We start from the raw sequence: 26,904 nt of genomic DNA, 5'->3' as shown, positions 1-26,904 counted from the left end.
GCCGGCCGCAACTCCCATTGGCTGGTTCCCGCGATCACCTGAGGGTCCCCTTCCGTCAGTAGCTCTACAGCTGATTGGTTCGTCGCGTCAGGCCGCGCCGCCACGCGGGAGGGCCCCGGAGCCACCGACGCTAGGCGATTGGCGGCGGTAGCTGCCGCTCTCCCGCCTCCCCGCCCCGCTCCCCGCCAGGCGGGCACCAGGGAGTCCCGCCTCCGCCGCTGTACCGTGGTTCGGGCTTCGCCGCGTCGGGATGAGCCGCGTTTCTCCATGGAGACCAAACGGGCCGAGATCCCCAGCAGCGTCTTGGACGACCTGTGCAGGTAGCCGCGGGGCGGGGGCGTTCCCGGGCCCGCCTCACGCCCACCAGCTCCGGCCGGCGCCTCCCCCTTGCCCCGCACGGCAGGGATGGCGCCCCCGTCCTGTGGTGCCTCGGGCCGTCCGCTGCGGGGGCGGGGTGGACACCATCTCCCCGCCCTCCCCCTCACCCCCGGGTTGACTGGGGGCTGCTTTAAGCGCTCCGTGGGCTGGCGGGGCTCTGAGGGGGGAAGTGGGGCGGCCTGGGCGTGGTGTTGGTAGTCTCGTAGCGGCCGGGAAGCGGAAGGAAGGGGCTCGGTGCGGCTTCCCCCGTGCCTGTGTGGGGCTGCACCCGCCCCCCTCACGCCTTCGTGGCCCGAGGCGCCGCCCCCCCCCACCCCCTCTTCTCCCGGAATCTGCCTGGCGGAGTAGCAAGGGTGCCCCGCAAGCTCTCCTCTGCCGTCGGCGCCGCCGTCAGAACCTGATTTAGGGCTAAACCGGCGGCGGTGTGTGGAAGAAAAGGCAGAACACGGTTTGTGTGTTTTTTTCACGGTGTTCAGTAGCTCATGCTGTTTGGGTGAGGAAGGTAAAGCTGCGTCGGCAGTGTTTGCGCGGGTGAAAGAAGAGTTAGAAGCATAAGGTTGTCATGACGTGTGTAGTGATGAATTGATGTGATACTTTGCGTCTGGTTTCATTTAGAAGGGGTGGCAGGAAGTCCCTTCTGCTGATTTACCTCTGCTGGAAGGGAATGTTCCACTGAGACAGAAAAGGAAGAGCTAAGGGAATGTTGTTCTGTCTAAAACTGTCCTGTTTGTTGGTCCTTTGAGAGTGAAATGGTTAGCTCTTCTTATTCTAAATGCTACACACTTAATTTCTCATAAAACATGGATTCTCTTTTCTTGGGGAGGTGCTTTTCCCCCGTATGATCTCAACCTCTGATCATCTGTGACACAGCCCTTTGGCCTTTTTAATTCATCTGTCATCCCCAGAATTTGGTGCCCCAAACTGGATGTGATATTTGACATGAGACAATCCTTCTCCTTACCACCTCGAAAAGAGCTTTTTGGAGGTATTTATGTACAAGAGGGAAAGGTTACTAGAGATGAAGGATAGTCCACTTACTGGAATTACTGTTTTCAAATGAGTGAAGATGCTTAGAAGCGAGAATACCACAGGAAGCTAGAACTGGTTCGCTCAGTAGGGTTTTGTTGTGTATCTAACGCAAGATTCAGAGTTTGCAGTACGCAAGTAATTTTTCAATTCTCTAAGTCTCGTCTCTGAAACATGTTTGTGTTTCCATCGTGTCTCCTTTGGGCTCCCTACAGAGACATGGGACTTGTCTTTTAGATGCCCGCTTACATATGAAGAAAAATCCAGAGGGGAATCACAATGCTGACAAATCTGAAATACCCTGTTAGTGTCACTCCTGTGGGGTGACTGATAGAAGGGCACATGACTAATCAGATCTTACATTGGTATAGGGTCAGTCCCACTGTCTTACTGTGTTCATCTGAGTTGCTGTCGTCTTCTGCCTTTGAAATGGTGTTATGTCTTACTGTATTTATGTAGTCATGTGGCTTTACTTAAAAAAACCAAACCCTTAGAGTGGTAGATCACAGGCTTGTAGTTATCATCTGTCTCACTCTTCATTTTTTCCTAATTCACCTTGTTGTTTTTCATTAGTGCTAACAGATCAGCCTGGCTTCAAATACATTGCCTTGCTTGGGCATGGGCAGAACAACTGAAAGGGTCTGATAGGCCTTGGCTCAAGGGAGAAGATAAACAAGTACAAGATCAGTGGTGCAGCACTTCAGGTGTCTGGATATAAATTGGTTAGGAAAATACCTGTTGCTTCCCACATTCTTCAATCTGTATATGATAATTGTGGAAATCTTGGTAGACAGAGCCAAGCAGTTTTTCATATGCTGTTACTGAAGATTGAAAATATTTTCTAGTACAAACTATACTTTGGGGGTTTGGTTTTTTTCTTTAATTTTGTCAGCAAATGAAACTTAAGTACTAAAATAATTACAACTTCAGTATAACAGGTTTGAAAAGTTACAGGACCCATACAAATTCCCTAGTATATTTTTATATGGACTGTAGCAATGTGAGCTGCAAATCTAAAATAACTGATAGTGAATTTTTAGGAGTGGCAAGCATTCACATTACTCTTACTAAGCTAAATGATAAAATAAATCTGCTTTCAAGTCAAGCTTGCCCAGTGGTTTGAATTTTTGGGAGTTTTTAGGTTGGTTTTTTTGTGTGTGTGTGTATTTGAAAACCAAAAAGCTAAGTTAAAGCTTAGATGTCCACAAAACAGAACTATTGGTTTTATTTGTATCTCAAGAGTGCTAGAATATGTCAGACTTCTACACTTTGTCTTTGGACAGGAATATTTCCTTTTGTCCTGAAGTAAAAGAAAACTCTTAGTTGTTAAAAGTTTGTGTATGCAGGAGATGGAATCATCAGTACTTCTCGCTGCATCTGCCATTTTACCTCCCTGATACATTTCCTTATGACAAAGACCACCGTGAGCTGGTGCTAATGCAATCAACATAATGCATTGCTGAATTGGAGTATGTTCTGACTTTCCTTTAAGCTAACCACTTTCTTTATAAATTCCTCACAGGGGCTCCTACCTAGGCAGAGGCTCAGGGAGGTTCCACACAGAGGCTACTCAAAGAGGCTCGTGTGTAAGTCCTCAGATCACTTGCAGCTGTTCCAGCTAATTCAGTCAATTAGTCTAAATAATAATTCCACTGTCTGGGGCAGCTACAGCTGTTTTAATGCCTGCAGGTAATTCTCATGGCTGTTGCTAGCTCCAAAGACACTTGAGGTGCCTTAGCTGGTATCTTAATTTTTTTATGTCTTGAAGGGAGGGTGTGGTGGTTGTTCTTGTTTGTTTGTTTGTTTTTGTTGAGCCCAGAAGGTTAAAAAACCAAGAATTACTGCTGGGCAACCTTTACCACATCAATTATTTTTTTTTTTGCAATTGAGCTAAAGCTTCCAAGTTTTTAGGTACTGTGCAGGATGACTGGATTTCTTTTTTGTAGTAGTCGATTTTGATCTTAAGTGGACAAATACTATTCAATTGTATAGTTAACTGGGCTGAGACACCAAATTTTTATTGTCTGCAGTCACTTAAAGCAACTCAGTTTTGAGATACGTGAACTTCTAGGAGGGTCTGGATTATGCTCTTAGACTGGGTTTATGGCTTGATGTTACATTTACAAAGCTTTTCTTGCAATATTTGTGTGATCATATATTTTGCTGAGGGTCAAGTTTGGCTATTTGGTAGCAACTGTAGCATTCAGCATCAAATTAAGTTTTTAATTAGACAAGGGAAACTTAGTGTACCTATTTCTCTGTGGGAGATTAAAAAAACCAAACCCTGCAGGCTCAATGTGTACTTGTGGATGCTTTCTCTGATATTAACTTTACTGTTTTTCCATGCTGTGCACAGTGGAATATATAATAATTTCAAATAGGTTACAGCTAAGATTAAATGTAGATATTTTTTTTTAATGCATGTTACTGAAAATTGTCTTGCGTGTTTGCTTTATTAAATCAAGTACGCTGGGTGAAAGGCTCTCAGGCCTTGGGCTTTGTTCTTCCTGTGGAGCTCAACATATAAAGTTAACCTGTTGTAATGGGTATGTTCAGAGTCAAACTTTCATAGCTGACTCACAGAATCTAATACTGAAATTATACAGCACTGAAACCTGTACTAGGAAAAAAATATAAGCTAGCTCTTAAAAACCAAACCAAAACTCACAACTTTTTCCAACAGTACAAAATAACAGGGTAGGCTTTTATATTCAGCTATAGAGATCTGTGTGAGAATTGAGTGTAATAACTGATAACAGTGGTGATTATTGTTAAATGTTTTCATTGCAAAACCATTCTCCTAAGGATAACAAAAATAAGATTAAAAACATTAGTCTAATGGACTTTCACTTAACACTTCTTTTTTTTAAAGCTGTCACAGCTTTTTTTCCTGCTGATAAACTAAATTAAGAGACATCTATACTTAGAATTTGTATTCAGAGAATAAAATGTTACTTGCCAGCATGTGAAAACAGTTTGAAAGCTAAAGCCAGGTACATAATGTCTTCTAACACTTGTTGAGTTCCTAGGCTGTGTTAGTCACACAAGGCCAGGATACAGTTTATTTTAGTTATGCTAAGTTATTGTGTGTTTATGCTTCAGTTGTAGGACTGTTCTGACCATCCTGTTAAATTGCAAGTCACAGATATCCATGTAATTTTTTTGTCATGCTGTTTTGTGCTATGGGTTGTTCTTCACTTAATAAGTGGAGGTACAGAGTCTTAATGTAGGTTTTGGGGCTTCTTGGTGCTCTCTTTCTCCTATAAGCAAGTGCTGTTAACCCATCTTTTAACTTTGGGACTGTGATGGGTTAACCTTGGCCAGCAGCCCAATGCCCACCCAGCTGCTCCCTCCCCTTCTTCAACAGGATGGGGGAAAAAGTAGGATGGAAAAGCTTATGGCTCAGGATGAGACAGGAAGGTTGCTTACCAGTTAACAGACTCAGTTTGAGGAAAATAAATTTAGTTTGTTGCCAGTTAAAACAGATTTGGATAGAGAGAAATAAAGAAGAAGAAAACTTGAACCCACCTTCCCCTACATCCCCATTTTTCCCAGGTTCAACTTCACCCCTTCATTCCCAACTCCTCTACCTCTTCCCCTCTGAGCAGCATGGGGGGGTGGGGAATGAGGGTGGTGGTCAGTCCATAACACTCTCTCTCTGCCACTCCTTTCTCCTCATGCTTTGCCCCTATTCCAGTGTGGGGTCAATCCTATGGGCTGAAGTTCCTTCAGGAAATGTCCATCTGCTCTGCCATGGGATCCTGCACAGGCTGCAGTGTGGACATCTGCTGTGCCCTGGAGCACCTCCTCTCACTCCTTTTTCTTTGACCTTGGTGTTTGTGCTGCTGTTTCACATTCTTTTTCTCTTCTGCATGCCTGGCATTTTTTCCTCTTTGTTAAATACGCTTCTCTAGAGGCCCCACCATCCTGGCTGCTGGCTTCAGCTGTGCCCTGTGATGGGTCCAGCACAGGGCAGTGCTGGCCACTTCTCAACAGAGGCCACCCTGCAGCCCCCCTGCTCCCAGCACCTGGAGATGCCTGTTGTTAGCGCTTCAGTCACTCTAAGTAACTTAGGAGTTAACTTTTTGATTAATAAGCAGTGTTCTAATTGGCTTTGCTCTTGTTACTCTAAGCCTAATGCTGGTGTGTTCTTATTCCTGTTTGGTACTACTTGTATAGTATCTTCAGATTTGTGTTCAACTGCAGTGCTGGGGCAAGAAAACATCATCAGCTAGTTATAAAATAGACTTTTTTGTTTTACCTTTAATCTACAACAGCTTTATATGAAAGGGCTATTTTCAGCAGTAATAAAGCCTTCAAAAGAAAGGAGCACGTGGGGAATGTTACTGCCAGATGAAAATTGGCAAGTAGGACAATACTGTAGTTGAAGTGAATAAGGTTATTTATGTAAGGGAGAGTGTCTGCTTCTTTAAGGGAATCTGGTCAAGGACCTTTTTCAAAGCAAAACCAGGATAATAAGAAAAGGAGGAAGCCATAAACAAAGTGTACAGGGACACAAACCTGAGGAAGGAATGATAAGGGAGGCGGTGATGAGAACCAAACCTGGCCACTGATTGATGAGTGCATGTCGGGGTGTGGGAATGTTCATTCCCGCAATTTTATCTAAGCAGAGACCTTAAGGGGGAAATCAGAACCAAAAATATACAGACACAGACCTAGGAAAACAAAAGTGGAGAAAAATGAGAAGAACAAACCTGCCAGTCACACTAATTGACAGTCTGTCAAGAAAACACAAGCATCGCTTCCAGAAGACCAGCCTGGCTTTTGGATCTGATAAGGCTGTAAACCAGGGTAGAAGCCACACACTAGGCTGGGGGGGTGGGAGGGACACACATGGCACAAAGCAGGGGTAGGCAGAAAGGGAGTATAAGAAGGGCTGGTTGTGTGTAATACTGGGCCAGTCAGTATGCTTGTCTGGATGTGCATTTTACCTGATTGCCACAGTCTGTCCTATCTTCTTACATCATCTTATTAAATCTTTTCTTTTCTCTCTGTGTAATCTCACTCTCTACCCCATCTATGTGTGTGCTGCAAGGATGAAGTGCCAGCTGCTGATGATAGCTATGTGTGTGAGTGGATGGGGTGTCAGCTACTGGAGTGAGTGGGATGCTTCAGTGCCAGCTACTTGTATGGGTGGGAGGGTCTCATCTTTCAGCCGCTGGGATGGGGAGGGTGAGTGTCCTGAAAACCAGCTACTGCAGGGGAACTGTGTGAGTGAGGCAAGTGTGGGGCAGAGCACCAGTGGCTGGAGCAGGACTGTGGGTCACAGCCCATGTGCCTGGTGCCAGTTGCTGGGCTGGTGTCGGAGGAAAGTGTCTTATCTTCGTCAAACCTGTTGTGCACGTGTACTTACTAGCAAACTTCAAGCTGGACCAAGGCAGGGACTTGTGTGATGGGTATGAGGGCCTGGAATCTGGGCAAGGGTATTGGGTGGACCGAGGGAGCCATGCTGGTACTTGGGGGACCTGTGAATGTGCATGTACTTGTGAACCTGGAGAACATAAAGTGTGTGCCTGCACCGGTGAACTTCTGCCTCTGCCAGCTGAAGAAAAGGGAACTTGGTTCTCTGTGCTTGTGTTTTGTGTGAGTCTTCTATGTAGGTGCTATTGAAGGCAGTGCCTTGTCTGTGGCAGCCTGTGTGACCAGCTGCATTAGTGTCCTGTGTGTGTGTCACTGGGATACATGCTCGGCTTTGCTACTACTTGAACCTGCCAAAGGGAAAGTGGCAGCTGTGTCCCTCAGCCTGCACAGAGACCCCAGGGCACTGAGTTGGGCTCCAGCAGCCAGGCAGGAGGCAGTCCTTGGCTGGAGTGGCTGGGAGAGGCAACTGCTTTTGACATCCCTTAACTATTTATACTTGTCAAATTTTAAGTAAAGATGTCTGAAGTATTTCTAGTTCTGGTAATGATATTATGTGCTTTTGGAATTTAGCTGGTGGTACTCAGGAGCTGGATGTGAAACATCTCTGCCATATGGTTTAAGTTCAGTGGGGCGGATGACAAATTTCTAAAAATAAAATTCTGTTGTTCTTGATATTAAAAATAAATAAGTAAAGCTTCTTCTGCTTAAGTAAAACAAGTTATCGCAAAGTGCTACTTACATCTCTGGAACTCTACATTTATGTGCCAGTATCTGAGCTAAAGCATAAAGTAGACTTGAAAAACCAATTGTCCATATTCTATTTCAGACTGAGAAAATTAATAGGGTGTATTGAATTTTCAAATCTACATAAATTAATAGTTTGCTGTGGTTTTAAGTGAAGATACATAGCTGTATTTAACTTGTGTCCAGCAAAAAGTGCATTGACATCTGTTATCAGAGTTTGCAGATGTTTTTTACTGGATATGTAAAAATGCTTTAATTCTTGTAATGTAGCCATTTATGTAGGATGTCTTCACTCTCTCTGTTTGCACAATAGATAATTTACTTAATTTATTGTAATTGACTTTTGTTAAAGAATATTATGATCCATGCTCCTTCTTGACTGTAAAAGTTGTATTTTACTTTGGTGTGAAAACCTTTTGCTGTCCAGACCACAAGGAAGATCTGATGTTCTGTTGCTCTGTGCTAATGGATCAGGAATTCCACTGTTGCAATGCATTTTTGTTGTTAGATTTCTTTAAATTGATAGATCTGACTAATCTTACTCTTCTTTCTTTCCTGACAGCCGATTTATTTTGCACATTCCAAGTGAAGAGAGAGATAATGCAATCAGAGTGTGTTTTCAGATTGAACTTGCCCACTGGTTTTACTTGGATTTCTATATGCAAAACACACCAGGATTACCTCAGTGTGGGATAAGAGACTTTGCTAAAGCTGATATCCTTTTTATTACTGTGATTGTTTTCTGCCTCAGCGGATAAAGTGTAAACTGAATATTGTAACTGAAATTTCATACTTGCAGCAGGAAAATGTCAGTTCATATGTTAGTGGTTAAAAGTTAGTATTGCTAGTTATATGATTCTTATCTGTTCATTACTTCCATGACTTTGTGGCATCCATAAAATAGGTGTTTCTCAGACTGCTGAAGAACTGTGGAAAACTGGTTATTTCTGATCCTTGAGGATTTATCCACTTTGGCAGACTAGGTAGGGTTCAAAGATGAACTGTTGGAGCTCTTCATGGTGTTTTGTCTCTTTAATCGCTTCCCAAGTAAACGGTGACATAAATGTTAAGGTAGCTGAAGATGGTATGTGTTCCCCAATGGGTAGTGGTATATATTTGTTGGAAGTACTGACAGTTGTTCCTAGAAACAGTTCTGTTGATAGGGGAGAGGATGCATTTTTACTGAATTCATGTGGTTTGCCTCTGCTTTTTTTCATTGCCTACAAGGGCTGCTGGAATGTATGCTATCTAGTCCTTGCTGGAGAAAAACTCGTGACTTTCATCCAGCAAGTGCTGTAGTTTTAACCTTTTCCCATATATTCTTGATATGGGATTGAAGTATTGCTTCTAACTTTCATGATATTATCTGTGTTTTCACTACACAGTGTGCCTATCTGTTAGTTTGATAACAGAGACTTACTTTGAAACACTACAGCTTTTATGTTAACAATAAACGGTAAAAATAGGATTATTTTCTGTTGCTTGGTATTATACAGTTATTTCTTTATCTAAGGTATACAGGTATTTTCAGACCAACAGAATTCTTTTAGTAATTGTAGATGTTCCTGGAAAAATACAAGGTAATAGATGTTATTTATTTGTTACTTCTGTCCCTCTCCAGCTCACATTTACCAGAAATACTAGTTCTGCTGCAGTTCTGTACTTCTAAGTAGTCTGCTATGGAATATTTTTTATTGGTAGTAGAATTTTATATCCGATATGTAATGTTAATACTTTTATTAGGGACTTGCAGATTTGCTTTCAAAGTTTTCGAGTTATACAGGTAGTTCATGTTTTCTCTGCATGGTGGATTTTGGTAAAGTGATTAGAATTTAGATCTCTGTAACTTGATGTCATTAACAGTAATTTTGTTGCATGGTAAACACTTAAGTACATATTCTGTACCATATTCTAACAATGATTGAGGGAAAAATTTATCTCTGCATACTTCAAGCAGAAGATGAAACCGTATTTTTGTCTCTCACTTCAAAGTGGAAAACAATGTGTTTAAGAATAATACATATTCAAAATAAGTTATGTGGATGCTTTTCCTTCAAAATTAGGGGAGACCTTCCTTGGAACAAGCAGCCTTGCACTATCTTTTCTCGTTTCTATTTTTTTTTAAATTGGCTCGTATTAGAATTACCAAATTACTTGATGCTTTCCTTTAGAGTTTTGTAATGGATTATTCAATAATATTTTTTACTTCCAAGATAATGTATCTTGAAAGCATTTAGTGGAGGGAGTATTGTTATCATAAATGTTGGATGGGTATCTTTTGTATGTCTGCGTGTGATTTGAGATTGGATGCTAAAGTTTATCTTCCTTAACATGCTGCTGTACTCTTCAGTCACTGCCCTTTTTTACTGCCTCAAGGTGAAGATGTACAAAAGGTTTTAGATGAGTGGAAAGAATACAAAATGGGAGTGCCAACCTATGGTGCAATTATTCTCGATGAAACACTTGAAAATGTAAGTACGGAAATAGTTGTGAAGGGCTAGAGGGAAGGATGACATATGCTAGTAGAGGTAATCTTTTTGGTGTTTACATTTTTCATCAGGAGGAGAAAAAAAAGTGCTTCAGATTCACAAAGACGTGACGGTTATTAACACTGTTGAATGTGTACAGAAATATAATATGGGAGACAGTGAACACACTTCTGCTTGCTTTTCTACTCAGTTTTGGTTTTTTTTTATTGTGAGTTGCATGATCCCATAAAAAATTTCACAGTTGTTGCTAGAACACAGAAAACCTCATGCGTTCCTTCCTCCAGGCAAAAGTATTGTTTTGGAGTAGCAGGGGATGGTGAAGGGAAGACATCTAACAGACATTCGTTAGAGTAGTGGGTGTCTGACAGTTGCATTCCCTTATACTTTGCAGGTTCTTTTGGTTCAGGGCTATTTAGCGAAGTCTGGTTGGGGATTTCCAAAAGGGAAAGTAAATAAAGAAGAGGCTCCTCATGACTGTGCTGCTAGAGAGGTAAGTTATATTTGATTCACTTAGCTTAAATCTAAAGAAATGAAATTTTGCTGTGAGGAAGATGTATGCATTAGATGAAAAGACATTTTACTTGGATATCTCTTTATTGAAATTAGGTAAATAAATAGTCTGTTCTGCAGGAGTCTTCTGCTGTAGCTTTTAGTGCTTTTCTGAGTTCCAGTGTGATAATCAAGGGTGTGGTTATATAATTTAAAAATAGTACTCAACTTAGCAAGTTAGTGCAAAACAATTAAAAACATTGAACAGTGATTTTTTTAAAGTTCTCTACTGAACTGTCAGTTTACTTTTAAGTATTATTTTTGGTGCTTGGGAAATCTTACATAATTTGTAGCTTTTGGAATATTAATTTCAAGAGCAACCATAACTATAAAAAGGTAGAAGAATGGGAATTTAGCTTATGTGCGCTGGGCTATGTAAACAGGCTAAAGAGTTGAGTTGGAGGTTGTAGAAGATATGTAAAAATTGTGAAGAACTTTTTCTATTTTTCCATAATGCATTTATATGGCAAGTAAAATCTGAAAAATAATCTGTGGGATTTATTGCTGCTGGAGACCTACACATATAGTTAAGCTGCATATTAAAAAAAAATACCCTGTAAAAGAATTACTGGTAGAAACTCAATGTTCGTATAACATAACACATCCAGTCCTGGGTTACAACAATTTAAAGGTATTTCCATTACAGTCTCCACCCCAGTCCCTTTGGGCCAGACCATCAGGTTTAACATTGCAGTGAACTCCTCCCATTGCCCCTGCTCCGGCTTGGACTTATCCACAGACTGCAGTCCTTTAGGGGTGTACCTGCTCCAAGTGGAGCCTTATCTATGAGCCACAGTCTCTCCAGGGGTGTACCTGCTGTGGCATAGACTTACCCGCAGCCACAGTCGCTTTGAGGTGCACTTGTTCCCGTGTGGCCTTTCCCATAGGCCACAATGCCTTCAGAGACATACCTGCTCCAGCATGGCCTAGCCCACAGTCACTTCAGCCCTTCAGAAATAAATCTGCCCTGTTGTGGGCTCATCCGTGGCCACATGCTTTGAGGTGCTCCAGCATGACCTCATGCACAGCCACTGATGCTTCACGGTGTACCTGCTGCAGCATGGACTTATCTACAGCCACAGATGCTTTGAGGCGTACCTTCTCCAGCGTGGACTCATCCTTGGCTCACAACGCCTCCAGAGGTATACCTGCTGTGGCACAGACATAACCATGGCCACAGATGCTTTGGGATGTCCTGCCCCACGTGGGCTCATCCCCAGGTCACAGCCCCTTCGACTCGAGTGCACACAGGGGTTCCAGCCTGTCCAGGACGGCAGCACAGAAACAGCAGCGATGCCCTGGCCATCTGCCAGCCCAGGCGCATCGCCACTGCTGTTATCAAAATGTTCTCAGGCACAGCAGAGTGAGATGATAAGCGGTGCAGCAAGCAGCAAAAGCAAAAAACAGTCACTAACAAGCACTGGACTGTAATATACATTAAGGCAAGCAAGCCCCACGGCAAGCACAGGAGCCTGCCAATTAATAGCTAAACAGCAATAACAGCTATAAATTCAATCTAGAACATTGCAATCACACCTGACGTCATCTGAAACCCTTTGTGCCCCATGTTGGACCCAAAAAGAACTGTTGTGGTTTAATCCCAGCCAGCAGCTAAGCACCATGCAGCCACTTGCTCACTCCACCCTGGTGTGATGGGGGAGAGAATCGGAAGAGTGAAAGTGAGAAAACTCATGGGTTGAGATAAAGACAGCTTAATGGGTAAGGCAAAAGCTGTGTGTGCAAGCAAAGCAAGACAAGGAATTCATTCCCCACTTCCCATGGGCAGGCAGGTGTTCAGCCATCCCCAGGAAAGCAGGGCTCCAGCGCACGTAACGGTGACTTGGGAAGACAAACACCATCACTCTGAATGTCCCTCTCCCCCGTTCTTCCTTTTCCTCCAGCCCCTTATAAGCTGAGCATGACATCATATGGCATGGAATATCCCTGTGGGCAGTTGGGGTCAGCTGTCCCGGCTGTGTCCCCTCCCAACTCCTTGTCCACCCCCAGCCTCCTCACTGGTGGGGTGGTGTGAGGAGCAGCAAAGGCCTTGGCTCTGTGTAAGCATTGCTCAGCAGTAACAAGAACATCTCTGTGTTATCAACACTGTTTTCAGCACAAATCCAAAGCACAGCCCCATACCAGCTACTGTGAAGAAAATTAACTCTTATCACAGCCAAACCAGCACACTGAACTACGGATGGTGTGGACTGTCATTGCAGAACTCAAGGGCTGGGGAGCGATGAGCAGGAACTTAATAAGATTAACTTGATTATTCAATGCATGTCTCTTTCCCCATAAATAGCTTGTTCAGTTGAACTTTTACTAGTCAGGTGCTTTTAGGGTTGGTGTAGAGGACTGAACTGAAGGGAGAGGAGACCATAAAAATAAATGGACTACAGGACAGGACAAACTATGAGTAACTGCTTCGACAGGGAATGATGTGAAGTATACCTTCCTCTTTACTTGAAGTTATGCTAGCAAAAGCATTAAAGTGGACATAGTTATACGGGAAAAATAATATCTTTTGATGGTGTTTTTTAATTTGGCGAATTGATTTAGATTACACTAGTGAACAACACTGATGCTATGCTCTTTTTCCATCAAGGTAGATTGTCATTGTAGGCTGGCAAATTCTTCCAGGCTTACATGTAGTCAGGAATTGGAATGTCTGTAATATCTGTGCATAAATCTTTTATCTGCATTTACTGGAGTCAGCAGAGATCTAAAACTATAAACTGCATCTGTATAAGGTTTAATTGAAGAGGTCTTCACTGAGCAGTGCCTATACAAGTAGTATTTCAGAAGTTGATGAGGGCAAAACCATACTAAATAGATGATTCTCTTGGTAAAAGGAATTTCTACAATGAATTCACTTAAATCATCTGGAAAGATCATTTAGGAAGGGAAAACATTAGTGTTTAGTAGTAAGAGGAAGTATGGAGGAAAAGCATATCTTCTCTTGATTGACACAGTGTGTGGTGGGTTTGGGGCGGTGGTGGGGTTTGTTTGTTTTTTATTTTTTCCCCCTAAACCCTACTGTTCTTAATGTAGTTAGATGGGAAGATGGCTTGCTTTTATTTTTATATAAGAGGGGGTTGTATGTGCTAGTTTGAACTGGTCAATTTTTTGTTTTGTATTAAACACATCTTTTTCTTTCAGATTGTTGTTTAATTTCCTCTGTGTTTTCAAAAATGGAACTTACAACCATTTTCCTGATACCATTGTATACATTAGTATTTTGCATGACATGTATTGAGAATTTCCTGCTATTATTATTTTATATGCAGTTATTTGGTTCTATTTTTCATTACATATACGCACAGGAGATCGGAGTTGAGAAAAGGTTTTATTGAAGATCCTGTCTCTTTTTAATTCTAAATCTGGTTTTTAAAAAAATTAACTGAGGACTTCTGCCTTTGGATTATTGGCAGTGGGTCTTAATGCCCCTGGGGTTAATATCCAGTTCTATGAGTGATTGTTCGTGTGCATGTTCCACTGTCTGGGCAGAAATGTTGTGGACAGTGGTATCAATCCTGCATTCTGAGTACTTGTATTTCCTGTGGAGACTTTGAGGGCTAAGAAGTTTCTAAAAATGAGTATTTACTTAGCAAGCTTAGAGGCACGATCAGAGTTAAGCTATTAGGTGTCTTTGACATGAATCTTTTTATATTCTAAACTTTTTATATTTGAGAATGTTGTCAGAAGTAAATATTTTGAAGTAAGGCTTTAAGCAACCAGATCTAGTGAAAGACATCTCTGCCTGTGGCGGGGGGGTTGGACTAGATTATCTTTGAAAGGTCCCTTGCAACCCAAACCATTCTGTAATCTATCATCCTTCACTGCAAGACCATAAAATACACAAAGATGATGTTCTTTTAAAATACCATTGTCTTTCTACTAATCTTCAGCAGGTATAACACTACTGTTTTTTTCTTCAGAGTAGCTGACAGCGCAGTTCTAATTTGTATGTCATTGTGAATGTGCAGTTTGAATTTTGTAGTAAAAGTTTTGCTACCCTATTGCTGGATTTTGGTATGAACATAAAAATGATTGTATGTATTGGGGGTAGAAGGTTCATGAAGTAGAAGGATAATTGAAAGAGAAGAAAAATTGAGGTCCAGGTAAACCTTGCTAGAATTTGAAGATCTCTTTACTCCCCAAATAGTAGTTTTTGCTGTGAATAAGATTTCATGCATCCAGCAACATGGAGGAGCAGCAAGAGACTCCCCATCCATGTTGATAAATTGCTACATGGAAGTGTAATAGAGTTGTTTCAGCTTTTATTACAGGTCTGTCTGTCTTAGAGAAATGTAAAGCACATAGGATCTTAGATATTTTTTCTGTCATTGAGGATATATCTCTGTGTAAAGGCTTGTTTTTCCCAGCAGTGGCCTGCTCTCTTGGGTAGATCTGGAAAATAGTCATTCCTTTCCTTGTGGTGATAGATTCTGAAAGGATAAATCTGAATACACACACTAATTTAATCTATATGCTTCTCAGGTGTTTGAAGAAACTGGGTTTGACATAAAAGATTATATCTGCAAAGACGAATACATTGAACTGCGAATTAACGATCAATTAGCACGGCTGTATATCATTCCAGGAGTTCCCAAGAACACAAAATTCAACCCCAAAACTAGAAGGGAAATTCGAGTATGTATTAACTTGTTTGAATCTATAGGAACCTTGGTTGTGGAGCTTGATTTTTAAAACTAATGGTCTATAAAATAATAAAACTACCAAGCATGATGAATACCTCAAATACTAGGTACAAATGGCGTTTCTGCACTGTAGGGTCTTGTTAACTTCTTGCACCATCTTGACCATCTGTCTGACATCTCCATTTATCATGAAAACAACATTAGAGCATGCTGTCATACTATAATTCTCCCCTTCTTTTCTCTCAGGTGGTGTGTGTGTTAATAATTTCAAGTTATTCCTAGTTATAGCTGCATATATAAGTATATGTTCTTCTGAAGATGTAATTATTAATTTGTGATATACAAAAGCCTGCATATCAGAAGGAGAAACTAAGGACTGTGTTCTCTTTCATGGCTAATACCATTGCGCCTAGGAGAACAGTGTATTTTTAAGGAGGAGGTTGGGAAGGGGACAGAAAACAGGAACTGTTTTGGATGGTTTGTGTACCATCAGGCTTTTAAAAGGTATTGTGAAAGGCAGAAACAAAGACTCAGGTAATAGACTTGTTGGAGACTTTGTTCCTGATATCCATAATCTTGGCAGTTTGAATATCTTTCTTGTATTGCAATTCAGTTTAAAACAGCTATTCCCATGTTTTCATGCAGGTGGTGCCACTGAACAGGGCATCTGGCTTTCTGAATAGGAAAAGGTACTTGTAGTTGACAAGACAGGAGTCTCTTAATTTCTTGTGTTAGACACCTGTTTTTCAAAATACAAAGTAAAAGAGGATGAACTTTGAGGATTTTAAAAATGTACAGTAAATACCTCCCTTTTTATAACAGTGACCGTCAGGGGGTGAGGGAGACTTCTTACAATGACAGATATTTTTTTTCTCCCTGCTGAAGCACCGTCTTCATCTGATTTAATACAACCAGGCACGCCATTTTTGTATTCCCTGTAGAAAAATTGAAAACCTGCTCAGTTTGTAACTTCTTTCCATAATATGCATCTTATCTGAAACTGAGGTTTAGGGGCTAGGTTCTGCAATAGAAAACCTCATGTGGGTTCTTCTACATTGTGTATATTCAGAATTCCTGATTTTGTTCTCTATTCTTAAAAGTATACAGTTTTAATAGTTAAAACTATAATGTATAAATTATAACACAAATCCTGTCTTTTGCCCATGTGTTTTTTTTTTCTTTTATAACAAAACCTGAAACTTACTCTGCAAACTAAGTCCCCTTCTTTCTGATAGTTTTGGAACTAGTATTGGTGGTCTAGTTTTGATGGCACTTTAAAAAAAAATAGCAAGAATAGTAGTGGCTTTGAAAGTTATTTAAAGCCTCTTCTTTTATTTGTCGCATTCAGTGTGCAGTGGTTTGGTTGGTTGGCTTTCGAAACCCTTACTCAGAATTTAGTTGCTGGATAATACCTTCCATATTTTAGGTGCCATATCTTGCAATGAGTATGTGCTGTGCCATCTGTCACTCTGTAGTTGCAGTCAGAAGAATGATCCCATTGTTAAATAACCTGTTGTGAAAAACCCTGTTCTGGTCTGTTAAAGTCTTCCGCTGTAACTTTTAAATTAAGAGAAATAATTGTGGTGGATACAGAATGTTGCAAATGTGTAGGGCTACAGTAGTGGGTATTTTAGTTTTATTTCTTGTTTTTCTAGAATATTGAGTGGTTTTCCATTGACAAATTACCATGCCACAGAAATGACATGACCCCGAAGTCCAAGCTGGGTTTGGCACCTAACAAATTTTTTATGGCAATTCCCTTCATCAGGTATGTTTGATATGAGGCACATGCTAGGCCTGTGCCTTTCAGACAACTTGAATTTCTTTAGATTTGTTTTAGTAAGTAGATCTTGTTGCACTTCTCCTTGCTCACAGGCCACTGAGGGAATGGATTTCCCGAAGGAATGGAGATTCCTCAGATAGTGACAACGGATTTTCATCTACAGGGAGCACACCCTCTAAGCCCAACTTGGAAAAAGCTAGGTAAGAACCAGGTCAGTTTAACACCTCTGTATCTTTTCTATAAAACATTTGTCATCTCAAGCTGCTTGTCCTTTCTCTTTCTCCAAGTATTTGTGTTCCAGTAATAGAATAGGTTAATAAAAGAAAAAAAATATAGTTGTGGACGTATCTCACAGGACTGTAAATAGGATGAGAAGTTAATGTCACAATACACTTTTTTTTTCCTGTAAATTCTCACATGTGTCAGAACTGAGATAATTTCTTGAGTCCTGTCTGTGGGAATCTGAGAAACAGAAGCTAAACCAAGGAGATAACTTTCAATGCTTCAAGTTCAATGCTTTTGGCAGTTCACAGAGGAAAAATAGGGCTCTCTAAAGTAGGACTGTAAAGTACTATTATAAGTAGCTAGCTAGAGGAAACCTGTGGTGGTCAGTAGGGGAACAAGCGCTGTGGGCTTTTGATTCAGCTGAGCTAAAAGTGGTAGAGCAAACTTTAAAACCTGTAGTCCCAAAGAGAGGGCTATGCTCCAGTAATTTGAGTCAGGTCAGCATCAGTACTGACAACAACAGGACAAATGCTAACGTAGACCTAGCCTGCTACCTATGCAGAACGTAGGTTTCCTGCCAGCAGGCAAAACAAAGTTGGGTGAATGCAGTGAGTATTATAAGTTTCCACGCTAGGTTACTTAAGCTTGTCTTCCAGGTTGTTCTCAAAAAGCAGAAAATTCTTTCATATTTCTCTTCTGCTATTGATAGTTTTGAGGTTGTGTTGTAAACTCTGTTTGTTTTCCTGTACTAGACCCAAACTTCGCTGCGGTCAGCAGATGTTTACAGATGGCTTTTCAGGAGAGCAATGGGTGAAGCCAAAACAGCCACAGAAGCCATATAATCATCCTGAGATGTCTGAAGTTTTGAAAATAAAGGTAGGTTGGTTGTTGGGCAAACATATGCATCTTGGCTATTTAAAACAGATGTCTTTGTTCATGTTCATTCCTCTCTGGAATGAAAATAATGAATTTTATCACTATAGCATGCAAAAATAAAAACATGGGAAAAAAAATAATCTGAAGGATTCTCAGATTTATCTGACATTAGAGGTGGTATCAGATGTTAGTTGTGTTGTTTCGGGTATAGATAGCAATGACTACCCACCATTTTAGTGTTCTCCATGTACCATTTTGAAATATTTTGGGTACCACTAGTATATATGCATCAGTGTATGGGAACTCACTGAACTGAATTTTTTGTGTAATACAGTGTCTGTAATAGTGCAAGAGAGACTGAGTAACAGCTGATGATTCTTTGTAACTTGAGTGTATGTTTGGTTAATTTCAGTGTTCTTCAGTTTGTCTACAATAGATACTGTTTACATGTTTTGAGGTTGTTTGGAGTAAAGTTTTTACTATTAAGTAGGACGTGTCAGTGCAGTGATGTTCAACGCTGCCATTTAAACTCTTCTCTTTACTGTATTTTGGACTTAATGGCAGAGCCAGAGCTTGAGGAACAATGGCAGAAAGCAGTACCAAGACACTTCCAGCCAAAAGAAGAGAACAAATGGAGTTCACAGTCAGCCAGTTAAGCAAAACCATACCTTGGTAAGAAACATGCAGTGGCTGTCTCATTAACAGGTTCTAGTAATGCTTAACAAATGTCCAGGCCCATGTCCTGCTGAAAGTAAGTAGAGTGCATATCTGTCAAAAATATATTCGATCAGAATATTTGGTATGTATTTGTAGAAATAGGACATTTATTACCACGTAAGCATATACTTCTATAGACAAGCATACTAAACTTCAAAGTTTGCATTTTGGAAGTAAGTCTTATTTTAGCAGTTGAAAATTTGTCAGCTGTTTCAGTAGACAATCCTGCACCTTTCCAGATTCCTGTCAGGTAATAGTCTACTGTAGTATGTCATAATTACTCAGTGTAGTACATGTCTTATTTATTCATGTATGATATATTATCGTAAGCATGGAGTTTTGTTATGCAAAAAAATAAGCTACAAAGTAGTAATGCACATGCTTATTACTTCCCTTCTCTGTAACAAAAATGTTGACATGCAGACTTGAATGCCAGAATCTCATAGAATTTTTTAATCATACAGTAGAACTACAGCAGTTTGTAAATTCCAGTATGACATTCTTGGTTTGTTACCTTTTCCTTGCAGTAACTAATTGTCTTTGTCTTGGCAGTGCTGCTGTCTAGGAGAAGGCTCACTGAGATACCTTTGGTTTTTTAATATGTCTTTTTTTATTCCCCACCCATTCTTTATGGCTCTGCAATTCTCCTTTGTTGGCTCTTGTGCAGCAGTGAGCCCCAGTTCTCCATGCAGCTCAGCTGGCTTGTCCAGGCTTTAGTTTTTCTTGTTTACTGGCTGTAGGCTAGATTCTTCCCATTCTGGCTTGTGGTTATTACCTTCTCTCTGTTTTTCCGTGTAGAAGTGCAGAAACCATAAACTCTTGTCCTGTAAAATCCTCACTGTAGCAAGAAATGGTTAGTTCTGTTTGGGTCTGAGAGTACAAGAATGAAAAGTCAAAGAATTGGCTGGCCAGAAATTTGGTTGTATAGAAAAAACTGTAACAGGAATCTTGATGGAAACAAGTGGAACTGTTAATACTCCATAGTTACTTTGTTGGCTCTTTACAGGCTGTGCTAAATACTTCTGTGTTGTTTCTTTTACATTTTCATGATTGTCAGTCCTTGAAATTTAAATATTTCATGGCCCAGTGATAATTTTCTATGCAATTTGGAGGCCATGGAACTCTTAATTCACACAGACTGCAAAGGGCCATGCTTTTCTCTGTATACTTACAGCAGCATTCCTGGGGTTAAAACTGAACTCTTCCTTGGAGGGTTCTGTTTGGGTCTCTAATGCATGTTAATTGGCAGTAGCAGCATATATGCAAATACATTCCCCTTGCTTTTTGGGACAAGCCGATTGAACAATGGGGTTCTGCATGTGTAACTTTGATTCCACACCATCATATGCAAGACTTTTCCAGCTTAAAACATTTAGAAAGCACTCAAAAATTTTCCCTAAAACCCTACATTTTAAAAATGGTTGAGTGTTAAAAGGTTGCATGCTTCTGAAAGACTTGTGGGCTTGAACCGTGCTTACTAGATAAAGTAACATGACAGAATTGATGCTGAGTTAGAAGTAAAATAATTCACACATCAGAAGGTGTGTCAAAGTAAATATAATTAGCATGCCTTTTAGCTGATGCTTAAGCTATACCCCTAAGAAATAGAATGTCATTTCTTTGAAGTGTGTAATGTATGGTCATTCTCTTAACCAGAAATGTGAAAAAAGGCTTAATCCAAGAAGACTTCAAGATCACTTTGAAACAGGCAAGTGCAGTCTGAATTTTCAGCCATTGTCATGTGTTACAGGCCGAAGGCACCTCAATAATGATGGCTGAGGGTTTTCCCTTGTATGCTAAGCTACCAAATTGTATAAAGCCTTACTTTTTAAGGCAGGTTTCTTTTTTTATTATTATTTGTTTAACTTCATGTGCTGCTTCATGTTGGTTTTGCAGTACTTCTCTTTAATTATTAGGACTGTCAGATTACACCAGGTGGCTGAGTAAAAAGTAACTGAAAGCTGGTTTAGGAAAATAGCATCTGAGTTAACACAATGCTGATAACTGAGTGTTGGTTCAAGGCTTTCTTCTGTACTGCTAGTAATAAACTGCAGTTGGTAATGGTCTATTATGGAGAGTGCACACAGTTCTTACTGCTCAGAAAATAAGGTTGTATTTCTTTCCTCCTTATTAAGAAATGACTTGCAAAACAGCAAGTGGGTAACACTGGCTATTGAAAGTGTCCCCAGATTGCTATGACTTTCAAGATTTGTTCTAGCCACTAGCTGACTTGTAATATGTCTGCTTGAGTTACCTTCTTTTAATTAAAACCAGACATATATATTTTGCCATAAATATTAATTGAATATACATTTGAGGTATGGCTTTGTATTGTTATTGATACTCTTATTGATAACTTTAAAATTTATTTCATGCTTTTTTCTCTTTAAACAGATGCAGCATATGAGATGTGTTGCTCCAGTGAAGACCCACTGCCAGAACATGTAGAGGGACGTTCTGTGGCATGCAATGGCCATTACAAATTTGCTTTCTCATCAAGAGCTTTCTTGAGTTTCAAGTTTGACCATGATGCCATAATGAAAAGTTTTGACCTCTGACAGCAAACTTAACAGGAACAAAAATCAGACTTGGCTGTTGCAGTTGAGGAGGTTTCTTATCCAGCCTTACTCTTTCTCAGGAGTTTTTTGGTTTTGTTTTGTTTGTTTGTTTTTAAATGCAATGCAGGGACTGACTGGTGGTTTGGAAGGGTTTATTTTCTGTGCAGTGTGGGAGTGGCATAGTCAAGTGTTGCACTTTAAATGCAGTATAGCCTTTGTCCACAAAAGTACCTTTCCAGTGTTCAGTTCACTTGTTCCTAGCTGTGCATTAGAGGGCATTCTTTTTTCTTTTTTTTAACTTGCTGTGTGTTTTGTAGAATGTCATTGACTTTTTTTTTTAACTGTTGGAATATACCAGCTTGCTAGATTTTAACTGCTCTGATGTAAATTATTGGACTTTAGTCATTATCGTGTAGTACATTGCAATATTATGGCAGTGGCAATGAAACTGATTCTCAGAGGACTCCTCTGTCCTAGTGGTTTTGAAACCAAGTTGCACATTTCAAACCTGGCCTCAGCCTGTCATCCTTTCTCTGTCCTGGTTGCTTGCCCAAAATACCTTCTCTCCTTCACACTGATAGTTTCTGTTGGCTGGTGATCAGTAGCACTTGGAGTCAAATCTATACCATGTTGACTTCTTGTACCTACTCTGCCTCTGTCTTCATTGAGGATACACAAACTGGGTAGAACTTAGCCATTCAAAGTGTCTAGCTTCAACTCTTATGCACTGTCCCCAGCTGGGTAAGAAGAAGTTGCAAAGTTTTGTGTTATCCCAGTTGCAGCTGCTTTCAAAAAAGAAAAGCTTAAACTTTTGTCTGTGAGAGGTTACTTGTGTAGAATTTATACTGAATGTAAATAGGCCTCTGTAGATCTCACTGAGGAGGAAGGCAGGTGCATGGATAATAGAGTCATTGTGTGACACTAAATGGCTTAATCAGGCTTGCAATAAGTATTCTAAGGGTGTCCAGTATTGTATTCTGTGCTGTTGTCCTCAGATCTCTTGTGTAGTGTATGCTCTGTATATATCCAGTAGTATTGAATTGCACTTGCAGTTAGCATTTAAATAATGTAGCCTCAGTCATTTTCAGCTACAATGCTTTCTTAGTAAAAATATCAAAGATTGGGGGGGAACAAAAAAACCAGTAAGATTTGAGGTGAAAAAATGTTAAATCACCTTCATGATTCAAGTTAAAGGGTTTTTGAACATGTGCTTTGCAGTTGAGAGAAATGCTTTGAAAAAATTTGTCACAGCAGCTTGTTGTCCCAGATTTAAAGATGGACTTTTTCCTAAAATAAAGGTGAGTAATTGGTAATTTCATAGGTTGAATGAACTACGCCCTTGTCTCATCAGTGTGTGCTCATGCACTGAGTTTTTATGCAACTCGTATGTCATCCAAAACCAAAATCCTGGTCTTCCTTCAACCACCCTACTTCATCTACCCTACCTGATCTGTTACCTAGTGGTTTTCCTCCGAAATAGCTTTAGAACTATCTCTTGGTTTATTTACCTGCCTGGCACCAGGTGGTTTGGGACTCTAATGCTGTATTAGTCTTGGTGACAGGAATGCTAGACTTCTGTACCAGTCAGCAGGAGAAACAGACTGCAGCATTTCCTCTGTCTGGAGGACAAGAGTTCTGAGGGCCTTGTCTTTCAAGACCAAATCGTGAAATAACTCAATCTAGCTTTGTCTCACTTTGTTTTAAAAAATAAATTTTTAAAAAAGTATCCAAAGGCTGTTCAAAATAGTAAATGGTGAAGAACAGTAATGGAGAAGGTGGGATAATGCTGGAGGAGGTTATGTTGTTCAGCTTCTGGTGAAAACTAATCTTTAGTTAATTCTTTAGTGCAAGTTGTTGATTTCCCAGCAAAAGTGCCTTTACTCATGGTGAGGCAGAAGTTTGTATTCGTATGCTGAGGCTGCTACTGCCTGTGGAGTTTACAAGACTCTCCTAAGGCATGATTAAATACCAGGCTGTGGAAATCTTTAAGTAAGTTGACTTTTTTAGATAAATTAGTTGTATTTCATCTAGTGCTCTGTGAAATATGGGGGATGTTGATGAAACAGTGAACTTGGAGCTTCTGCCAACTGTTCGGGAAACCATGTCCCAGGCAGAGGAAGTCTTTAGAATGAAGCAAGTGTGTCCTATGAATAGGAGATGCTGGCTGCCCTCTATGTTCACTGGGTCATTTTTTTTAGTTCTTACTGAAAGGCTGGTTCAGTGTAAAAGAAATTGGTTGCTTCATTAAGGAACCCAAAGTGGGGCTTATACATTTGTCATTATTTTAGTAAATCTAGCCTTAATGTGAGTTGCAAATAAATGTGATAAATATGCAATAACTTAACTTCTTTGTATAAGGGTACTGTTTCTTGTAGTAACATTGCTTTCTGCTTTCTCAGTAAGGTTTCTAAAACAGTGTAAGTGTGGTGGCATGTGATCTACCTTATGGGTTCCATTGTGCCCTGCACTGTGAACATTTTTAATTGTTTACTATTGTTTATGTTCTTATTTACCATTCTTTTATAATTAAGTATATTCTAAGTTTAGAAGTACAGTTTACATTATCTTCTGTAAAACAGTGAAGAAATAACAAGTGATATTTAGAATTTAGTTCTGTGAGGTTTTATTTTATGGGAGCTAGACACAGAGAAACAAGTAACTGTTTGCATGTCAGACTTGAGAGCTGATGTCAAGATACTTGAAAAACAAACATTGCTCAGTTTGAGAATGCTTGCCTGTAAGGGGTTGTTCAGATTATGAATAGTCATTCAATGGTCTTGAAATTAAAGAACTCACAGAATAAACAAACATTTAACAAAAAACCCTACAAATGTGTGGGTGCTGGGAATCTAGTACTAGTTTGCAGTTTCTAGTACTACCTGAATTCTTTTAGTGTGAGATTTTTAGCATCTCTCCTTCACAGAATGCTCTAAACTTTGAACTTGGACTGAAGAGCGATCTGCCTAATTGAATGACATATGTTCTGTGCTGAAATGCTATTAACTTCAACTCCTTGATGTACATGCATGCTTTTCAAAGTAGCTGTGTCTTACGTAGTTTGAAGTCTGGAAACAGTGGTACTGGGAAGAAGAGGGGAAATAGCTTTATTTATTGCACAATCAAAGTATTTTTTTAACACAATGTAAATTATTTAGACCAAACTTGCATAAATAGTTTCTAATAAAACTTTGGGCCTAGCCACTTTTCCAGGCTTCTGTGCTGTGCTCTAATCTTACTGATTTAATTTGGTGATTTGAGAACAATACTTACTGTGTTTTTCCTTCACCTACCTGTGGCTGTTATAAATGTAACAGTTCCTTGTAAAAACAAGGCAGGCTTTGGGTCTGGCTATACCTAACAGACTTGTTCTCAGACTGTAATTTCAGATAAGAAATTATTTTTTCCAAATTTACTTACTGTAGTAGAGTTGCTTTTGTTGATTTGCAGTTTATAGCAGCACTTGTCATTCTGGTGTGAAAAGCAAGAGTATACATTAAGAATCCAAGCTCTAATATCCTGTGGTGCAAGATGGTGCTGCTGTTCCATGAGTGACTGGCTGTCCAGTTGTTTGGTCAGTGGGCCATTTAATCCTCAGCTGGTTTTTTATAAATTCTGGGCAACAGAAGGTTTTTTCAGAGGTAAAGTCAGGTGCCTTCATCTTTTAAATTAAGAGGTTATACTCTAAATGTGTTAGGGAGCTCAAAATTACTGAGAACTGGTAGAATAGCCTCTCTTGTGATTTCAAATCACTTTATTTACAGAAATTGTCTTGCACTGTAAATGTTAAATAATCTGGTGCTTATACATGACTTCATAATTTCAGTTTGCTTTTGTTATTAAATATTTCAGCTTTTGAAGCAACTAAAATTATTTAAGACAGTAAATTTCTACAAACTGAAGGTGCTTTTACAGTAAATTAGGCTTGGAAATGTCACTACTCTTGCATAATAGGTTTTTGTTCTTATGCATTTATAGCAATAGTGTAGTTCAAGAATGAAAGTAGGCTAAATGCTAGTATTTGCACTGTTCTTAATCCTGTACATACTGATAGATGCAGTAGTATTTGTGCTGTGTGTGCATTTCACTGTTTCTAGTAGATTGTGAACTTAAAAGGAAGACAACATATGTAGCAATTACATTGGCCACATTTAAGATCACAGAAGAGGAAGTATACTGGATTAGCAGTCTGTACCTTAAAATTAAATGCTTGGGTTTTAACTTGTCTTTTCATTGAAAATGTTAGCTTAAGCTAGACTTAACTTATTATACAGATTCAGCTTTACAGAAACCCTCATCTTTAAATTATTCTCAGCTCTGGGATACTTCTGGGAAGGAATTAAAAGTGTCTTTAATTTTTTTCCTTCAATACTTCACAGAAAAAAGAAAGCTTGCTTTTAAGTAATTATCAAAAATTGACAGGGTACAGAATGTTTAAATTTGAATAGGTCCACTATGGAATTTACTGAAACACTGTTGAATATTCTGTCATTCTTAAGCATTTATATTGTTGATCAGAAGAACGAGCTTCTAGTTTCCATTATGGGTTACAGTTCAGTGCCTTTAAGAAAATGATTACAGCTCATAGAGCATTAATCATTTTAAAACAAGGCATTTATAGCTTTTTAAGAATACAGATCCTGCAAACTCAGTTCTCTACAACACACTTCCCACTGTGAGAAAAACTTACATTGCAAAATGTTTTAAGCAGGTTTGAGCAAAATTACTGAACTAGGGAGATGAACCATTTATATCCTACTGGTTGGGTACATATTTTTGTTAATGCAGGAAAAGTATGCAAAACTGTGTAAGAGCTCTCAGCCAATACTTCTCAAGCCTACACTTAAAACAGGATCCTTAAGTAACTTTCCTGTGTCTGCATGGCACTGCAGTATGTGGAAGCTGTACTTCAGCCCTGAGGAGTAGTTTAGCTGTTTTTGCGAGGCACTTTAACATTAAAAAGCAAAACAGACTCCACAGACAAAGGTGGGGTTTTGTCCATTAATTCTGGCGTAGTGCTAGATTGCTGTACGTGCTCCAGGGCCTGGGCTGACTCAGGTATTGCTGCTCAATGATAACGCTTTTCTGTGCAGCATTGTATGCCTCGCAGAAAATAGGGAGCCAGTGTTTTATGATATGGCTCATGCATGAAGGGTTATGTCTTCCTCCTGTTTGTTTAAAGCTCAAGAACTTGATCTGTTTTCCTCACTGGTATGTAAGTGGCATATCGGTGCTAATTAAGTAGAAAGTATGTACAACTAACAGGGTTAAAACCATGTAAAGTTACAGATTCTATTCAATTTCCATTATGTTATCTTGAAGACAGTTTGCATTAGTCAACTCTTCAATTTTAGTAAATAAAATCTGTAACTACCTGTAACATCTGTTGTACTGATTATCATGATTTTATTTGTTATTCACTGATTCAGAAACTGAAGCACACGATGTAAGAGGCTATGACTAAATTGACATTTTCTTCTATACTGTAATTTTTCTCTGTAAAATTAAATTACTTTATA

The 26,904-nt window shown here is 39.7% G+C and overlaps 1 protein-coding gene and 1 long non-coding RNA gene across 2 annotated transcripts in view; one reads left to right on the top strand and one right to left on the bottom strand.

Annotated features, from left to right (window-relative positions):
* Window positions 1-364, bottom strand: part of LOC142599556 (uncharacterized) — an 8,265-nt gene extending 7,901 nt beyond the window's left edge. The window contains exon 1 of the long non-coding RNA XR_012833123.1: window positions 225-364. This is a non-coding gene — a long non-coding RNA (uncharacterized LOC142599556). The remainder of the gene's footprint in view (window positions 1-224) is intronic.
* DCP2 (decapping mRNA 2) lies at window positions 185-26,904 on the top strand. The gene is made up of 11 exons (XM_075740728.1): window positions 185-320; window positions 8,093-8,244; window positions 9,874-10,001; window positions 10,411-10,509; window positions 15,069-15,221; window positions 16,885-16,997; window positions 17,105-17,212; window positions 17,990-18,113; window positions 18,678-18,785; window positions 20,487-20,538; window positions 21,225-26,904. Exons 1-11 carry the CDS (start codon window positions 268-270, stop codon window positions 21,386-21,388), a joined length of 1,254 nt encoding a protein of 417 aa, XP_075596843.1. The 5' UTR covers window positions 185-267; the 3' UTR covers window positions 21,389-26,904.

The sequence above is a fragment of the Balearica regulorum genome, chromosome Z (assembly GCF_011004875.1).
Source record: "Balearica regulorum gibbericeps isolate bBalReg1 chromosome Z, bBalReg1.pri, whole genome shotgun sequence".
Lineage (NCBI taxonomy): Eukaryota > Metazoa > Chordata > Aves > Gruiformes > Gruidae > Balearica > Balearica regulorum.
The sequence above is the reverse complement of the archived record's forward strand: the minus strand, read 5'-3'. Positions and strand labels throughout refer to the sequence as shown.

What these genes read in the sequence shown, in the direction of transcription:
- DCP2 (XM_075740728.1), top strand. Translation starts at nt 268, where the DNA reads ATGGAGACCAAACGGGCCGAGATCCCCAGCAGCGTCTTGGACGACCTG. An exon ending in GTCTTGGACGACCTGTGCAG is followed by an intron (nt 321 to 8,092) that starts GTAGCCGCGGGG and finishes CTTTCCTGACAG; the next exon opens with CCGATTTATTTTGCACATTC. An exon ending in TCGATGAAACACTTGAAAAT is followed by an intron (nt 10,002 to 10,410) that starts GTAAGTACGGAA and finishes TATACTTTGCAG; the next exon opens with GTTCTTTTGGTTCAGGGCTA.